Source organism: Drosophila biarmipes, chromosome 2R (genome assembly GCF_025231255.1).
Source record: "Drosophila biarmipes strain raj3 chromosome 2R, RU_DBia_V1.1, whole genome shotgun sequence".
In the NCBI taxonomy this organism is placed as follows: Eukaryota; Metazoa; Arthropoda; class Insecta; order Diptera; family Drosophilidae; genus Drosophila; species Drosophila biarmipes.
Window position 1 is genome coordinate 12,780,133 of NC_066615.1, and position 19,868 is coordinate 12,800,000.

At 42.1% G+C, this 19,868-nt stretch overlaps 1 protein-coding gene across 6 annotated transcripts in view; it reads left to right on the top strand.

Moving 5' to 3' along the window:
* The window catches only part of LOC108030130 (mitogen-activated protein kinase kinase kinase kinase 5), a 53,868-nt gene that overhangs the window by 25,107 nt on the left and 8,893 nt on the right, over nt 1-19,868 (top strand). For 5 of the 6 annotated variants that reach the window (XM_050887130.1, XM_017102842.3, XM_050887129.1 and 2 more), the window contains 5 exons: nt 11,033-11,453; nt 16,268-16,366; nt 17,098-17,396; nt 18,118-18,205; nt 18,816-18,879. In XM_050887130.1, the coding sequence (XP_050743087.1) occupies nt 11,033-11,453; nt 16,268-16,366; nt 17,098-17,396; nt 18,118-18,205; nt 18,816-18,879 (971 nt within the window). Of the gene's footprint in view, nt 1-11,032; nt 11,454-16,267; nt 16,367-17,097; nt 17,397-18,117; nt 18,206-18,815; nt 18,880-19,231; nt 19,295-19,868 lie in introns of all 6 variants that reach the window. The other variant, XM_044091607.2, reaches the window with a different exon arrangement.

The following is a 19,868-nucleotide window of genomic DNA, read 5'->3' on the forward strand; positions in this document are numbered from 1 at the left end:
ATTTGATCAAAATCGGTATCAATTCTATATAGAAATGGAGAGTCAGATATGTTCGCCATCTTGCTTTTTGCTCTCTTTCCTATTTCGGAGAGCTTAGAAGCTTTTACCCAGAGTAATTTCAGGCTCTATCTCACCCTTTTTACTCTCTTTTTTTAATTCGAGAGATTTTAATGTGAGAAATAATACCTTATAAAATCGAAAATCAAATATAACCTCGAATCTTATTAGTTTTTGAAAAGAAAACAGGTGAATTGTAATTTTTTAGTGTGTTTGAAAAATAACCATTCAGTATATCTATTTTTCAGTACTCTTATTTAACAAAAACTTTCTGAAAATCGTAACTCTTATGATAGATTTTTAAGTTTAGGTCAGATAAATAAATAAATATCTTTTCCGTGATTTTTCCGGTGCATCCGAGTGGAGAACAACAAGACAGTGTCACAAATTTGTTGTCACAGCTTCATCACCATCAAGTCGTTCAATTGCAGCTGATAGTTGTTGAATCTGCTAACCAGGCGAGGAATCTGCGGTAAAGCGGGCGGTTAAGTGAAAGGGGGGGCAAGAGGCTTAAGCCCAGACACTCAGGTGCGACAGCAGACGGAAAGGCTACAATTTAGTTGGGGCGGTGAGCGAGGAAAGCGAACAAAATTGCCAAGAGAAATTATTTTAATTCCATCAACATCACGACAAAGGACCGCGCAGCCGGGGGTGAACAAGTTGACGAGGGCCGAGGAAACCCCCAAGAGCTCACGCTAAGCATTTTCATTAGAGTGGTTGGCTCCTGAGTCGTCGACCTCCGCGGGAGGACGAAGGAAGCACATTGTGTGCGCCAGTTGGATTTTCTCTGAGCCGTAATCCTCGTGCGATTTGTAGTTTAATATGCATGGGAAAAGCATAATTTAATTTACATGATTATCCTGCGGGATCGTGACCGTGCTCCTTGGCCATATGCCTGTCACATCCTAAGCTTTGCACTGGGAAAAGGATGGATGTGGGGAAAGAATCGGGGGGAGCCGAAAAACCAGAAACACCTTCCTTGGGCACACATACTCTCATCTCTTCTTGTGACTTATCTATTTCTACTTCCCATGCACACTTCTTGGCATCGGTTTCAGTCTGGGCCCAGGCTCTGGCCCTAATCCCCGGCTGTATCCCGAGGCCTCTTGGATTGTTGCGTGCGTGGCCAGGATTTGGGGTCAGCAATTTCATTTGTCCCTCGCCTGGCTTAGTCTAATTTGCCGTCTAATTGAAGCTGGACGCTGGCAAATGGCCCAAAAAGCTTTTGGGCTGGGGTTACCTAAGATTTGCGCAAGGAAATTGTGTTGCTGGCTGCCAAGAAGCAGGGGAATTTAATGCCTTTGGTTTCCGTTTAAATCAAAAACAAAACCATGTAATATAAGAGTTATTTTCTTGTTTACATTAAATGCTTACTGGGCTTTCAAATCTGTAGAAACAATTGTGTTCATGAATATTTCAATTTGGTGCGCTCTTTGTAACATTTTTTACCAAAGTTCTGTAGTTTTTATTATACGTCTCCCTCAAAGGCGGCAAAGAAAAGACTTGTGAAAAAATAAATTCAATTAGAAATTCCATTTCATTTGAATTGCATTATGCATAAGCAAAGCTCAAATAGTGTTGAAAAAATGTCTGAATAACACTTTTTTCCTTGAGCTATGCATATTCAAAATCTCCCTTCGCGGATTTTCCAAGCCATTTTTTCGCTTTTCCAAGTTCAGTGAATGTGTTTTTATGGACAAATGAATTTTCACACAGCTAATCATCCTTTTTACGTTCGGTTTCCATTTTAAATACGGCAGCGAGCTCGATTTATATTTTTTATGGCGCTAGCCATAACGACAGCTACAAAATGTTGGCGCTAAAAGGCAAATTTGTTAGCCCGCCTTTAGTTTCCTACCCGTTGCAAATCGAAACACATGCAAAATGAATCATACGCCACGTTGTACCGTCGAACCAGCTGCTCGTAAAGTAAGGGAGAAATGAATGGCAATATGGGGGGTGGAGGGTAGCTAGGGCAGATCTCTAAGCCCTCTCTGAACTACAATAAAAAAAGTGTTTTTATGCGTCGCATTTAGCTTGGAGTACCTCCCCCTTACTCTACTTTCTACTTTCCCCCGCCGCCCCTTCACTTAATTCGCAGTCGCAACACGAATTCGCTGTAGCAACGGACATCCGGCGGGAGGACGCCTAAAAGCCGGCAACACTTAGCTGGCTCAAAAAAAGGGGGCGTGGCATGGGCAAACTTTAATTCATGCAACAAAACTGAGGCACTTGAATCTGTTTTAACTATCGCGCCGGCCAGGCAGCCTCCTCTTCGTCATGCCACCCCCTGGGGTTGTCACCTGGAAAGTTTCTTGTGTTTTCCCCCTGGGGTGCGAGTGTGTGTGTACTTGAGGTGTCACACGAGAGAGTTGACACACAGGGGGGCGTGGCACTCGACCAGAGCAAATTAGTTTAGCTGAATGCAAAATGTGCGACAACTTTGGCTGACTGACTTAATGAGGTGCAGGTGATGGGCGCACTTTAGCCATCTCCATCCCGCAGCACACAGCTCATGCATTTATTCAGCGGACTGAGAGGTGAGGAAGCATCCCCCAAGAAAATAGGCAAAGAAAACATTAAAACGCCCTAAGAAACTGGAGGAATAAAACTCAAACACTCAAATGGTGAAGTATGACACAGTTTCCTCGCTTCTTTTGGAATAATGTTTTTTATTACCGGTAAACTAAGATCGTAAGAAGCGTTTCATTTTCCCCGAGCTGAAACATAAAATCATGAGATATATATATTTAGGATTCTATTAAGAGAATGGGTCAATAAATTGTAAAATTTTAAAAATGGTATTTAATTTTAAAATTGTAAAACCTAATGAAACACTACCTGTAAATACTGAGGAAATTACAATGAATTATTTAAGAAATGATTGCTAGCATAGTTATCCTACAAAATTTAGATTATTTTATTTATCTTTAGATCAAAATTGTTCTACTTCGATCTAGTTAAATATTATTGGATCCTATCATTAAAAGGAAAAGTTAATAATAGGTTTACCAAAAACCTAGGGAAATACTATATCTATACTAACTAAGGAAGACCGTTTTCGGTACTAAAAATTGATTGCCAACATAATCATGGCTAAATATAAAATGTATCTTAATTCGGCATTGGCCAAAGCAACTTTAATAATGACTAATTAAGTACACAAGAGGCTTTGTGTAGGATTAGAGCCCCATAGACGAGCTATTAGGATACATATTCCTGCCCATGTACTCCACCCATATGTGGGCGAAGGTCGCCAGCCCTGTGCCTCCCCTTTGCTGTCGATGCATAATGTTGGACGACAAAAGTAGCTCATGCATAAACCAGTTCGTTAAAAATTTTGTGGCCCTCCGAAGAGGCGGACTGGGGCGATGATAAACTTTTACTCTGATAACTAACGGCAGGTGCAAGTGGGCGTAAAAAGGGAAAAAGGTTGCTCGCTGGCAACCCTAGACGTGGTGGCGTATACGTGATTTGCCTGTGTTATGACAAGTGCAATAGATACACAGAAACAGATGATGATGGTGGCGACGACGATGGGTCTTTCCTTCTCTGACCTTCACCTGAGAGGCGATAAAAGTTTTGCGTCCTGCCCCCTCCGCCGTGAGTGCCACTTTCGACCTTGTTCGAGAACTAATTTAAATTTAAATGATATTGTATTTTCAATTAGCATTTTCTGCGCCCGAAGACTCGAACTCGTACTTCTCTTGCGCCCACTCGTTGAAAGCCCGTGGCTGGGCTCTTATTGAAATTTATGAGCCAAGCTCTCGAAATGAAATTAAAGCGCTAATTCTGAACCTGTTGAGCGACGCGAGCCAAACAAACATTCGCGCGGACAACGGCCAGCCCAAGTGAATATTAGCCCTAATATACGAGAATGAGACGCCCACCAGCTGAAAGATGGGGCCACTGATGCCCCGTCTCGCATGGTGAATGGTGGCTAGGTGGCGGCGATGAGGTCGTCGAGAGTGATGTGCAGAAACGGTGGAAATTAAAAGCAAATAGCACGCGCCAGACAGGGCGGGTGGGGACCGGCAGAGATACAAAGTAGTTACACAGGGGAAAAAGACCACTATAGTTGTGACTGAAGTAATATATATTTATATTTAATAATTTAAAAGCCCTGTTGAATCTAGGTGAAATTTATTATTTTACTAAATTCATATAAGATAAAAAATTTATAAATGTTAACTATACTTATATAAGACAAAGAGAATCGCTAGTAAAACAAATTTGCGTTGCGCAGGAATCTCTAGAATCTGCAAGCTTAATACCAACGTTGTAGCTTTTACAACTGTAAAGTACGAACAAAAATTGAAACATCTCCTTTCAACTGAAGTATAAGTTATATAAACATTACAAATAAAGTAATTGACTGGAGCTTCATCAAATAATGAGGTTTACTAAAATACATTGTTTTATACCTGCTGTTAGCAAAAGATTCCCTATTGATTTACGTTTTATAAAGAATTTTGGGAGTAAGATTGCTATATATGTAGTATGGTAAGTTTTTAAAATAAAAGTCTTTTTTTTCTCCCTGTATAAATATGGTTGCGTTGGGTCAGCAGACTAAATACAAACGAAATGACCGGGGAAGAACGAAAGAACCCCTTTGAGCAACCAAAGCTTGTTTGAACTGGTGCTGCAAGAGAGTTGGAAAGAGACGGATGTGGGGAAAGAAGCGAGAGGGAGATGGATGCCCTGTGACACATAAACACAAAACACACTGTAAACGAGCTGTAGAAGTGCAAAAAAGTCGGGGACTGTAGAAGCCATTAATAACTGCGAAGCGGTTAATCAAGAGACGCTCAAAGTGGAGCACAGCCAGGGGCGTGGGTGGGTTAAGAGCCACAAGGGGTTGGGGGTTCACAGCTGCCCCACTGACCGGGACAACAGTTCGAAGGACTCGCATGCCAGTGAATGGAAAACTCTTGTCCCAGCCAGTTACATTTCGCTGCAATGGAAAGCCATTTCGACATTAAAATCTAAATTGTGAAATCTACGTGACCCGCTGTCTCTGCACTGAAATAAAAAGCGAAGCTATTAGAAGTAATTTGTTTCGGAAAATTTTGCAAACAATTAGAAATTAATGAAATAATCACGAGTGACATAAAAAGTTCTAGTAACTTTACACGTTTTTCCATCACGTTCAAAACAAAATGGGAAATCTTTAAATTTATAAAAATACTTTTTATAAAAGTGCGTTTTAAAGCCTGTCTTGATACCTTTAGTATAAATTTATGTAAATTTGTTTACATTCTAGAGGAACATTTTCCAAATTACTCATAAGACCACATTTTCTATGTGTCCTTTTCCTCCTCCACTTGGGAAAAACCCTGATTCTAAGCCGTTAAGTGGAAAATAAAAATGGCAGCTGCGTCTGCGGGTTGGCTCGCCATTTTGCCCACTTGGTTGGCTGCTCACATGCAAATCATAAACAGTAATGGATTTAATAACGCGCAGTCACGTGGGTGTTGCGGGGACAAAGATAGAGATGCGACGTACGTACACTGGGGGAAAGTGGGGGTGCTGCACCCTTGTTAATGACCCTGCTAAAGGGTCAAAGCACCCGGCCAAGTAGGGGTTAACTGGACATTTCGCTCATTTCCCTGGCAGTTTTGTTCCTTTATTTCATATTTTTTTTCATCTTTGTTGTCTGTCTGCAGAACCCTCACCTACCGTGCCCCCTTTTCCAGTGCCTGGTTTTCCGCGTCACATTTAACTCGTTTTATCTGGCGCCGCGTTCAAGTGTACGCTCATTACGAACATTATCGCGTGGCAGCAGGCAGAGCCCACTTTAGCGCCACCGTGCCCAACATATTTTCTTTTCATTTTCCGCTCTGCGTGGTTTCAAACTGTTTATTGAGTGTCAGCGATAGCAGCTCACGTACTTCATGGCGGAATGCTAAACAGCAGTCCGAATGTGGATTATCTGGCCACTAAAACCGAAAGGCATTTTTAACTGCAGTTTTTGTGGATGTGCATTTAATGCGGGGTCGAAAAGCGGCACAAAGAAACCGTGGTTCATTACCACCCACCCACCGGGCGGTGGCGAAGAGCCCCCGCTGCCACTGCCACAATCCAAATGCGCGAATAAACAATTTGGAAAGCTGACATAATGCCCGCATTAACCGACAAAACCGCCGGCGAAAAATGGCAAATATTTGCGGCGGAAAGTACTCGTATATGTGGCAAATGGCGAGCCGAAATCGGGCAACACAGACAACATCAGTAGGAGAAGCATTCCCAAATAGGCTGAAGAAGGCAAAAAATGAGCATGAAATGCTGTTCTATATTTGGCCTCCGCGGAGGCGGCATGGAATGGAAATATTGCACGGTTTTATCTTCATTGCTCACAATATTGAATCAGTTGGGATAGTCCCGCGAACAAAGAGCTGAATTCCATAGGGCATCGGATTTATGCACAGCACGGAGAATGTTCGACTGAAGTTATTTGACGAGGTTTCATCAATATGTTTCTGAATTTGCTAAGTGATTTTAATATTTGCATGAAGCGGTTTTAAAATTATATAGAATATTTTAAAACTAATAATTACTTAATAGAATCTAAAATTATAAATATTTTTCTGATTTTTTTTTGTATTTGTTTCTTATTAAAAACTGCAATAGATTTATTTTGAAACTAACAGAATCTAAAATGTAAATGTGATTCTGAATTTTTTGTATAGTATATAAACATTTATAGGATCAAGAGCTTAAGAAAACAATTTTTTACAAACAAATGTAATTTAATTTAATATAAATATAAAAGCATGTACAAATATTAAGCGATAAGAAAATTATGTCCAACGAACTTTCTTTTGTCCCCTGTGTATTTTGGGTTATCATCCACCCACAAACACCGCAGAGGTTCATCCTATAACGATTGGGCATTTTGATTGATTGATTGCCGCATATTTTTTGGTCAGACGTTACACCATTAGCCTTTTGTCTAGCCCAGTGACAAATTCGTGCGATTTCCCGCCCATTTATTGTAGCGCCTCGCTTTCCGCATGCCGGCAAACAGAAAAACGCTCGTCAAGATGCCAGCGTTGTCTCTTGGCAGTGACCCAGACCCCCAAAGCCACTTGAGAAATTCCCCTGGCCATCCACTTTTTTCTCTTAATTTTTTTTTGTCCTTTTGCATTGCGTGAAAATTGCTGGGAAATTGCGAGCTCATCGATAAACTCGAGTGGCCAATATGAGTTATCGGAGCCGCTCGAAAAAGACTCTCGAGTGCTCCGTCCGGCGTCGAGGGTTCGCTTTTGGAGGAGTGCTAAATGGGGGCGGGGGCGCCCGATCAATAACGTAATTCAGTTTCAATTGTTCGTGAGCAACAACAAAATGCATTTAAATTTCTCGGCAAATTGAATAAAGTTCGCGATTCGGCGGCTGGCTGCGCGACCTTTTCTCAAATTAAATCATAAATTATTTCCGTCAAATGCAAAACAAATGAATGAGGTCGCAGGGCAGGGGAGCGGCGAAACGTGCACAATTTTAAGCTGAACAATTTTAAGCTCCTTTCATTTGGGCCCGCTAAATGAATTTCCCGTGGAGGCTCTGAAATGAAATTAAGCCTGCGTGTCCAGTGTCCAATGACCCACGTTGTGCACGGAGTATTATAGAGTTCGTTGCGTTTCATATTTAAAAAGAGGAGTGGTAAAGTAAAACCATTTTTATTGACCAAAAAATTGTTCTTATTTTTATGCAACTTTCAAAAGCTGTTCACCAAATAATAAAAACCAATTGATATTTTTGAAAAGTACAAAATATTTATGATCTGATTTCTTATAATGGGTATTATAAAGGGTTTTCCTTGTTCAACCTTAAATAGTTTTTCATCACATAATAAAATACAATTTAATAGTTCTGCAGTAAGGCCTTGCAAAAAGTTTATTTGCGTGCGAATAAGTCGAACCACAGCCAGCTGTCGAATGGAATAATTAAAGCACTCGGCTTATCATATTAAATGTTTTTCACTTGATGGAACAGAGGATTTAATAAAGCAGAAAAAGGATAGGGTAACCTTTGGTCGAAATAAAACTTGCCTACCGAATGTTATGCGCTGGATCGTTATTTTCCCCGGTTCTTTATAGGCATTATTTTTTCCGTCAGCCCGTGCAATTAGCAAACAATGCAGGAATGAAAATTCGAGCTTAACGCGTAATATCCATTACGGGCATAATGTGAAAAGTAGGGCGGAAAATGGCAGGGAAACCCTTCGCTTCCCCCCTTGCACAGGGCCGCAGGAAGGAGCAGAGTTCGGGAAGGAAGGAAGGATATTCCGCTCCTGGGTCCGCTGGCTGGCTTGCTCATGCATATGAGCATATGTCGGAAATTGTAACGATTACATGCCGGGCACACACACACAAAGGAAATGGCGTAGCCACCCGGCCACCCACCTTGATCGCCATCGATTGCTTACATCTCGGGCTGTGCGCGAAGAGTGTAGCATACATTACAGAGCAAATTTGCGTTTTTCACCCATCACATGTTTTCATAATAATTACCGGTCATTTTTGCGAGAACCCTTAAACAGACCGGCAGACAATGATTTAATGCCATTTTAATTAAAATAAATACGTCAAGTGCTGCCGGTATCAATCGCCGGTTGACTCTTGCAATTGAGCCACCCGAAATAAGTCATTAAAAGTTTGTTTTCCACGACTTTTGTGTGCAACCGCATTCGGAGCTGGGCAAATCCGGCTGAAATGTTGAGCAAGACGTTGACGTTGGCGCAGCTCATTATAAATTTGTTGATGCCGCACATCTTGGGATGCAGCAGCAGGATAGCAGGATGACAGGATAGTTGGATAGCAGGATGTACTGAGCTGGCTGCCTTTCAGCCATCGAAGCAGAAGCACAAGCTCAGGGGCTCCCTTACATTTTGGCTTGTGCATATCAGCAGCTTTTTATGCTTACCGCAGCTGGGAAACGGGGGCGGGGCACTTTTCCGCTGCCCCCTCCCCCCTCAGCATTTTCCAGCTGCTGCCTCAACACATTTCATTTTCATCTTTGCTCCGGCAGCCGCAGGGAACTTGTCTAAAAATCACGCATAATTTATTTACCATAAACAAGATGAGGAACAAGAAAAGCCGACGATGGCCGCCTGTCAACCGGAGCGAGTGAGAGGGGCAGCCACAGCCAGAGAGAGACGGCAATAGAGATAGACAGGGACAAAGGCGGGGGCGGAGACTCGCTGCTGTAAAGTATGGCCTGGCATTTTGGAAGCCAGCCCAGATTGCAATAAAAACATCAAAAATGCAACAATGCAGCAGCAGAAAAAAGGAGGAACTCTGAGAGGCAAGGACAAGCAATCAGCTGAAAAAAGCAAAGGAAAATAAACAAACTAAACTCGATTGAAGCTGCTACTGCTGCTGCAGTGCAATAAAAATCGCTTTATCTTCATTAAGTCGAGCAAGATATCATTGCAAAAAATAACACACACTTTTACACAGAAGACAAACAGGCGAAGGAGCGAGAGAGCTACCGCATTGAATAATAAATGCAACGAAAATAAAAATAAGAGCTCTGTGGGAGGAGAAAGCAGGGGAAAGCCGGAGGAGGAGAAAGCGGCGTGGGCGTATAAAGTACATGACGCAGGGATAAATGGTGGAATCATGTACACACACACACGTACGTCAAGGATAAAGGTGGCCGGATGGCAGGTGAAGGGCTGAAAGTGGATGCCACATGCATTGTTGTCCTTGTGTCTGTGTGTGTGTATCTGTTCTGTAGCCCTATCTGTGTGCGGCTTCAACTCCGTATCCTCCAAGGATACTTACCCCAGCTCCCGCTGCCGAACACAAACGAAGCGAAGCGTTGCGAAATTATTGCAGTGAGCTGCGAAGCGAAAAGCCAGTTCTTAAATGGAATCCACTGGTCACAGCGGCAACTTCATGGCCCAATTACATTTGGGCTTAATGATCAGGTGGACAGAAGCGAAAGCAGCTCAATATTTTCCCCCAAAAGGTCAAAAGGTCTTTATTGTAATCTGTACTCAGAATAATCATCAATAATTACGAGTGAGCATGCTTAGCATGCTTAGCGTAATCAAGAGTTATTGTTTGATTTGAAATTTAGAAACGCATAAATATTTCGTCTATTTTATGCATTTAGAGTATGTTCATTTATCTCAAATGATTTATTACCCTACTTATTTAAGAAATTTCATTTTCATTTATCTCTTCGGAAATATATTTTGCTTTTCATTTCGATAATTGCGAGTGTCTGCCAGCAGTATACATACCTTTGAGTATTGAATCCTTTTTCCGTACATTTTCCGCCTTTGCAAACTTAAATTACACAGTTAAGGTTTACTTTTACCACCAATTTATTTTTCTGCATGTTGGTGTTACTTCCTTTAAGGAACTTTCCCTTGATGCGTAAAAAATTCGAAATTTTCATGGCGATTTTAAGTACTACCATTATTACAGAATAATTATTCATTATTCAGCTTTCAGCAGTGAGCAGGTAAATCGAAGCCGATTTTTCTCAACCTTCTCGCCTGGCAACCTTTTAATATTCCTTGCAGGCACTCGCAGGTTTCCGCTTGATGACGTCGACGATGATACGGATTGCCAATGGGTGTGCGAACGGGATTGGGTGTGGGATAGAGATGGGGATGGGGTGCTCCGGAAGGAGGGAATCTGCCCGTGGGTGATTGTTCTATGCAAATACTATGGACCATTGGCTGCCGGGGGGCTGGGAAGGGTAAACTGTGAAGTGGTTACAATGCATTTTTATGTGCAAGAGCGCGCACTAAAAATTTATTGAAAACGAGCAGGAATATTTGCATGAATGAAGACGAACAGAGAGGCGATGCCCCAGATGCTGCAGGTGTGCAGCCAATCAAAAATTCACCTCTTCCTTCCATAGCCCTGCCTTCCCCTCTCAAAATCTCCATGTTCTCATTGACTTTTCGAGAGCCATATATACGTGGTATTGATTCAAGGATATCTCTGTTTCCTTGCAGGCGAAACGCATACAGAGCAATGAGCTGGCCGCCATCAAGGTCATCAAGCTGGAGCCCTCCGACGACATACAGATCATCCAGCAGGAGATCATCATGATGAGGGACTGCCGCCACCCGAACATCATCGCCTACTACGGATCGTACCTGCGAAGGGACAAGCTCTGGATCTGCATGGAGTACTGTGGCGGTGGCAGCCTGCAGGACATCTACCAGGTCACTGGTCCCCTCACCGAAGTCCAGATCGCGTACATGTGCCGGGAGACCCTCAAGGGACTTGAGTACCTGCACTCGATGGGGAAAATGCATCGGGACATCAAGGGTGCGAATATCCTGTTGACCGAGTACGGGGATGTCAAGCTGGCGGACTTCGGCGTTTCGGCGCAGATCACGGCCACAATTAACAAACGCAAGAGCTTCATAGGTGAATAATTAAAATATTGATAATATATGACCGATTTCTCAATGTCAGGTTAAGGTCCAAGTTTTTTTTCTAACGTTAACCTAAATTATTTTTGCAATATGAGGATAATTTAAAAAACAAAAAATCTTTACAGTTATACTTATTATATTTTAAAAACATATATTTTTGTTCAAGACATCAGTTAAACTTAGCGTCAAAAGTTTATATGAAATTGAGAAATTGGACCTTAATAGAATAAATATTTTTGGCAGGGTGTGTGTAGTGATCCAACAACAAAATAGAGTTAATAAATACATCTTAGTTGGAAGACACACAGAGAACAGATATCTTTAAATAGGCTATCATAGGTATCACATATTCTACCCCTGGATTTTCAGAGTCCACCAATCGATTTCCCAAAAAGTATGCTACGGAAAATGCTTATTCAGCTTATATTTAGCAGCAGGACTTCTGCGAAATCGCTTGGCATCAAGGACACTCTCCGGCGAAGTCCGAATATTCAAGTTCGAGTGGAATTCTTGCCAAAGTGGGCGGTGGGCGTGGCGGGGCCCGGTGGTTGTCACACAAAGTGTTTATCATTATGAGATTCCGTTTTGCGGCTGGCACGCCGAAGCATCAAAGCAGAAAAATGCGAGTGGAGAGTCCTGACAGCGGCAACAATTGCGTTTAACGCTTCTAAACGCTCCTCACCCAAGGAGCAGCTGTCAGAAATGACAAAGCACAAATAACACAAAATAACACGCAAGAAGGAAGCATGAAAATTAGGCGGGGGTGAAAAATCAAGTATACGTCCGAGTGTTTCCCCCTCAAACCACTTTGAAACGGTCAAAAACCCTGAATGGAGTCTCCAATTGAATGCAATTCAATTAGGAGTAGCATTATAATGGCTCCTGCAAGGAATTCTCAAATATAATCAAAAAGCGATGTCGATTCCAAAGGGAACAATTCAATTTGCAGAATATTTCAAATGCAGGCGAAGGCAAAAAATATAAGGAGCAGAAGCTGGACAAAAGTAGCCGACCAGCAGGTGGCCAGTCCGGCTCTTTGTTTGCCATCCTTCTGGGTGGAAAAAAGAGGGAGTCCTCCACCAACCCACCCACCTTTGTTGTCGCCCCAAACTGAAGCACAAAAGCAAATAATTTTTGAAAAATGTCCCAATTCGAGAGGCGAAGTCTTAGCGTGGTGGCTACTTCTTTTGTGGGCTGTTCAGCTAGCCCAACCCCTCGTAGCCTTTTCCCCTGCTTCCCACTTGAGCCACGTATTTTGGCCACTAATAGATTTCAGCTTCTCCCACTTCTCCTGTAGCTTTTCTGCTGCAGTGAGCAGCGCTAAGCTATTTTCCAAATCCCAGTAAAGGAAATTTTCCAGCAACCCATACCAGAAAAAATGTATGTTGTAATAAAGGATGTTTTAGAATTATACCAGAAGCAGTTTAAAATGTAAAGTATAAATTGAAGAATAATTACTATAAGGTATGCAGTTTCATTTCCAAAACTCAATTCAATATAATACTTTGGAAGGAATTAATTTAAAGTCTATTTCATCAAAGCCAAATTGGTACTTAAAAGTATAGAAACCATAACCAGATACCTTTTTCTCGGTGTAAGAGAGAAAAGTACTTTTGATAAATACCTCGTATTTTAACTCAAAATGATGTGGTTGTATAAAATTTTACAAATATTTAAAGTCTTTCTTTAATCGCATTACTTTTTCTCCATGTTTCTTATGTAAATTTAAAAAGCTCTTCCAGGGTCTTAAGTTGACGACGTTGGGGCTACGTGAGGTATACGCAATTTTAATGTAAATAGCAACTTATCAGTCACAGGCCATGTGCGGCGCAAAAAGGGGGTGTAGCTTGTCATGACAACTGGCAATCTTGAGAGTAGCAGACGATGATTCGCATGAGCTACCATTTTTTCCGTCGTCATCGCCGGCACTTTCAACTCCCAAGACTTTGCAAATGGGATTCTTGCGGTTAGGAAGGGGACGGCCATCAGTTAAGCCCCCGCAGTTCCCTCTGTCCGCCTCACAATTAATTATTTCAAATGCCTGGCTCTGCACTTAATTAAAATTCGCACAACCCTTCATCGGGTGCGTTGACACTCGCCAGCTAATTAAGTTATGACAGCTGGCTCTTCACTCTTCATGTCCTTAATTTGGCCAATAGGGAGGCCAGCAAGCTTTAGAGTCCGGGCGCTAATAAAATCTAAGTTAAGTTCTGAGAGTTCGTGACACTTCCAGTGAATGGCGGCGGAGCAGCAGCATAAAAACCAGCATCTGATTTGATTTAATTTACGCCAAATTGGATTTATCCTGCCTCAACTAAGCACTTTAATTTTAATGCCGTCTTTTGTCCTTCGAGTCCGTCGTAAAAGCGAAAAGCTGCCATAAAGCAAGCTTGCAGCGCTAATTTGATTTTAGATTTATTTGAATGGACAAGTCCGACGTCGCCGCTTGGCTCTTGGTGTGTGATTAATGTGCTGCAATTTGTGCAGCGAAAAAAGGGAGTGATCTATATAGTATATACAGCGGGGAAACTCCAAGTTTAACGACCTTGAGCTTACCAGGACCTTTGTTTCGCCTGGGTTCTTTGTTGCCACTTTTGGCTGCGTTTTCATGGCGTTTTCGAGCTGAGCGAGCATCTTTTGTGGCATGTTAGTGACAGGGCTCTGAGCGGATGGATTGACGTGAATCCTTCGGGGGGTAGATGGTGAGGTGCCCGATTGTATAGGAACTGCCACTATCTTCCCCTGTTTGTGTGAAACTGTCAAACAATGTGACGTCCGCTTGCTGTTATCATTCCAAGGGCTCCTCTTCACTCCAGCCGGCTCTGCAGCTGCCATTGTAGTTGTTGCCACAATCCCGACGTTGTTGCGACTTCTGTGACAAATGTGGTGATAAGTACACACACCCACACTGTGCAACGTCTATCCTGGATGTCTGGCTAGGAGCACGAGGTCACCGTCGGATCGTTTGTACTGCATATGAACATAAGTCAATTGCTGAGCTTACATCGATTGTGGGAACGACAGTAAATACTCGTCTGATCCGAGATATGCCAGCTCTTTGTGGTTGCATATTTTCAGGCGAAGTCACAGCACAGACAGAAAATCCTGGAAAAAGTTAACGATTTTCAAAGGAATTTAGAATACTTTAACATCACAAGCCTATTAGGTACCCTATGTACTTGTAATACGTTTCTGGTAAAATATGGAGTGGCATTTGAGATATGTCACTTGAAAAAACTTAATTTTGTTTGAAAAATGTAGGCATAAAATGTAAGATGATTAGTAAAACATACAAAAATATCTTTTAATTTTAAAAGTCTTATTTAAATGTGCCATAAATCTTGTATTTTGCGATTGTTAATGAACCTGCTTCGTGAAGTTTGTTTTCATTACCCTGCCGATGCGTTATTTTCACATTGAATTTTCGTCCTTGAAGCCAAGAAAAACAGAGCTGGAAAGGAGTCGCAAAAGGGGGGTTGAAGCCAGGGAAACAGAGAAAAAATAACAAGGAGCTGAGAGAGTGAGAGGGTGGCGACAGGCTGACGCTTTTATTATTCAATAAAAAGGTGCTTACGTTTGTGTTTAGTGTCATTAACAAGTCAATGGCAACACACGATGAGCAGCATCTTCCACCTCGGTGGCTCTGGGCGGAAAAGCCCACCCACTGCCACGCCCCGCAGCCCCTATTTCGCCACCCCCGTTTCCATTCAGCCGCAGTTATGCCATAAAGATGAATATGGGAATGAGTGTGTGGGCGGTGTCGCTAATGTTTCCCAGTTCGCGAGTTGACGGAAATGCGTCTTGGCATTAAATAGATGCAGCTGCCTAAAAGCCTGCCTTTTCCAGCGTTCGCCATTTAATTCCGCGGCCTGTCTCCTTTAATTCCCGCATTTTCCCTTCTTTTTTGCTCCTTTTTTCAGCAATTAACAAAATGATACTTGACTGGCTGTTGTTGCTGTCACTTTGTGGATGAAATTGCTTTCACCCCAGTGAGTGTGTCTGGGCTTTTGTGTATCGGTATCAGCCCTTGTTTGTGTTGCCCTTTAATTAAAATGCATGCGAAAGTTCAGAGAATTCGCATTGCTCCGATGCTTTCGATTCCGCCTCCCTTCCGCCTCACTTTGCCGGATCGAAGCTCAATCAGGAGCGGCGCCAACAATGACGATGAAGGCCCCGGGCGAAACCGAAGACCGAAAACCGTAACTTAAACTTGGCCGTATCAAAGAGCCTGGCATCAAACCTGATTTTCCACCTTCGTTGTGGTTTAATTAAATTGAAAATACAATTAACTGCCACGACGACTTCTCATCCACTTGTCAAGCGGGGGGAAATTAATTTTCTCCGGGCGCCATCCATCCGGTGAAACTACTCCAGCAGATGCTGTAACTATGCTGCTCTTGCTGCTGGCGCGGCAAGATTGTTGCCTCGTTGCAACATGGCGTATGAGTAATGGTCGCATTAGCCCCACTCCTTGGGCTCATAAAACGTGCGCCCCAAATGAAGAGCCAAATGTGCCGCAAATGCCTTTTCACGCCCCCTCGGCTTTGATTACCACCTCAGCTCTTTGCATAATTCAGCAATTTGTTTATTTGCACAATTGTCACATTGACGCATAAAAAAGGCTAATTAAATTAAAAACGATTCGCTGTGCCCGGCAAATGAATAAATGAGAGCAACATAATCGGCGGCAATGAAATTAAATGTGTGAATGTTGCATAATTAGCTGAGGCAGGCAAAAAAAGTGATATCGATAGCCGCCGGGTAAAAAATTCCATCATTTAATTTACTTTTTTCCACCCGTTTTAGGCACTCCCTACTGGATGGCTCCCGAGGTGGCAGCCGTGGAGCGAAAGGGTGGCTATAACCAACTATGTGATATTTGGGCCTGTGGCATAACCGCAATCGGTGAGTAACTATGTTAAAATGATTGCGTTTTGCAATCCAAATTCGAAATGTTTTGTATTGTAACTTATTATAATTATCATTATAATATCAAACATAACAATTATTCATCATTTTTTTGCACTTCAATGAAAAGAAAATTAAATAGTAAAAAAAAAAATAAGTTATAATTTAATACAACAAAAAATATTTCATATAAAATAATATACTTTGCAAACTAATTAACTTAACTTAAAAATGAATAAATTTTGAAAATATAAGTTTGAAATCTTTTAGTTAAACATAGTTCTAAAGTCCAATATGTCTATATATTAAATAAAAAAAAAACTGCTTTAGAAAAAAATAGATAGTTAACCGTAGTTGTTAAATTAAATTAAATATTTATTAAATATATCTAAATTTAAAATGAACAAAAACTGTTAAGAATATAAAAACATCGAAAATATTTTAATTAAATATGAAAACTTAGGATTTAATACGTTTTTAATTAGTTTGTGAAACATATTGTTGAAGTAGTTACGAACTAATCAAGATTTTGAAGTTGTAACATTGATTTAAAGTTTATTTTTCACAAAGACCTTGTTGTCTACCTATACAGAGCTCGCTGAGCCAGCAATCTTTCTTCTTGAAAGACTTTTTCAATAAACTTAAGAACTTCTTTAGATATTTAAGTTTTTATAATGGTTTTATATTTAATTATCCAAAACTGTTTGTCTGTTTGTCTTCCATAATAGAACTGGCTGAACTGCAGCCGCCGATGTTCGATCTGCACCCGATGCGCGCCCTCTTCCTGATGTCCAAGAGCGGCTTCAAGCCGCCCACCCTGAACAACAAGGACAAGTGGAGCCCCACGTTCCACAACTTCATCAAGACGGCGCTGACGAAGAACCCCAAGAAACGACCCACCGCCGAGCGCCTGCTGCAGCATCCCTTCGTCCAGTGCGACATGTCCTTGCGGGTGGCCAAGGAGCTGCTGCAGAAGTACCAGAGTCCCAACCCGCAGTTCTACTACTATCTCGATGGCGATGAGGAGGTGAGTGGTCGCCCCGCTCCCTCTCCCCGGGCTGAAATGGGGTCAGATAAGTCTGGGCATGGCAGTGGCCACTTGGCACCTTTCCGTAATTTATTTACGCTTTTAGAGAGAGAAGCGGGAAAACCAAGAAAAAAAGTTTTCTTAAGCCAAAGCTCTCCGAGAACATTTCAGCTCCGGTGCTCCGGTGCGTTTCGGGATTGGTCAACGATTTAGTGCGCCATTAGGCACTTTCAGGAGCCTTATAGCTCGGTGCCGCAGTTCGACCTAATTAATTGGCCGCCGAACTAATGCAGCTGTCTAGACAGCCCAAGGCCCGAGGCTTATTTAACGACACTTGCAAATGCGAAATCAAATTTAAGTTTAATCGCTCGACCAGCAGGGACAGCCATTTTAAAGACATTTTCATGGGCACTTGGAGCCTGGGAGGCTCCCAGTCAAGTCATAAATCTTCAATTTGCTTGGATGTTTCGCAAAACTTTTAGCAGCCGGTGGCAAATAAGTTTCCCTGCTCACATTCCTAGCCCTAGATATTCAAATTTTACTTAGCCGGCACCTTTTCTTGCGAAAAATAACGCATCACGCTCAAAAATCCCAATATGATTTTGATTTATGAGATTTTATCACAGGCGGAAACTTTGTCACCGAATGAGTGACGATGGGGGAGTTGTGGCCCTTTCTCCGCCCGAGTTTAAAAGTCTCCTTTCTCCCCATTTCTTTTCAGTCTGTGGCCGGGGTGCCGCAGCGCATTGCCAGCAAAATGACGTCACGCACCAATGGCGTGCCAGCGCAAAATCACACACTAAAAACAGGTGAGTCGAGGGGTACAATCTTTTAAATTCAGGAAGCAAGCACTTAAGGCAAGGATTTTTGTTTAAGTTTGATTTTTAAATTTTCACATAAGTTCACTAGATCTTAGTGTCCTTAATTGAACTAAACCATTTAAGTTATGAATAGTCATAAATTTATTTTTCAGAATATTTTAAGACTAGTATATTTGATTTTGATCTTAAGGATATGAAATGTTTAATATGGTTTTTAATGTAAAAAAAACAAAATAAAATTGATATTTGCATGGTAAATTTATTAGGATCATTTATGTCTCTTTTAAAATGTAATATTCAAAAATCTATAAAGTTAAAAAAGGAAGAAAAAGACAGTATTACTCTGGGTAGAAAGGAGATGGCAGTTTTCGGAACTCTATAATTAAAAAAAGAGAGAAAAAGAAAGTATTACTCTGGGTAAAAGAGACACGGGAATATTCGAAACTCTATGATGACGAAAATATTAAAATATCTAAATATACTAACTACGTATCTAAATTATATTTAATTTTATCGTCACTATTACCGTTTCTTAGCACTACATCTCCCAGATTACACTTTGGTAATCGCAATTTTCTTCCCCATTTCTTTCCCCCAGGAATGACGACGAACTCCACGTGGAACGAGCGATCTTCTAGTCCCGAGACGTTACCCAGTGACATGTAAGTGCAGTCGAGCCTATCCTAATGCCTATCTCTGCGGTTTCCTGGACCTATGCTACAGTTTTGTCTATGGTTTCTTACTTGCGAGACGGGTTAATCCGCTTCAGTTTTGGTACTTCCGGTTTCAGTTCTCACACTATCACACAAAACACACTCCACTATGTACACATACACTTGTAAACTAAATGCAGGACGTGGTCTCACCCGCTTGAAAATCACCCAGCAGCATTTGGGAATTTTCCCACAGGGAGGGGAGCCCAAATGCATCAGCAGCAGCCAAAGCCCATTGGTCGAGCCATTAGTTACACAATTCTATAGCCACTTCTCTCCGTTCTTCTCTGTATATTTGTAGTCCCTGCGGCGAGCGATCAAAACCGAAATTGAGCGGCACCCTGATTATGAGCATGTCTTTAAGGTTGGCCAAGAGGTTCCCATGGGTTCGGCTCTATGGGGGTCTGTGTTCCAGCTGCTGCTTAGCCGAACTGCATTGCATGTTGCGCTTTTTATGCTGGCCGAAAAACTTAAGGCCGCAGCACGCGCGCTGTGTAATTTGCTCGGAACTTTGGGCTTGTGCGAGCACAGTCAATTTTTTAGTTGCACGTTTCCCGGGAGCTGTGTTTACTTTCCTATTTCGCTGCATTTTCATGTGTATATGGCTGCTACACACGCTTGCGCTTAGTTGCCGCTACGTGTCTCTTAGCCCTGGAAAATGCCCCAACTTGTGCATTTTTCATCCACTCCACGGACGAGTACGAGTTGCGAGTCCTATGCCCCTGCAGTCCCTTTCCCAGTTCCCATTCTCGGATGTATAATTGCAACCTGGCTTCCACGATTCCCCGGGCGGGCTTCAAACTTGTGGGCTATTTAATTGCCAGCCAGAAGTAATTACGTCAGGGCTAGAAACCCGCCCAAGTATGCTGCAACATAATAATAATAAGCAGCCTCAGCTCCCGGATCAGCGTGGCTCGGAAAACAAGAAACTGCGCCAA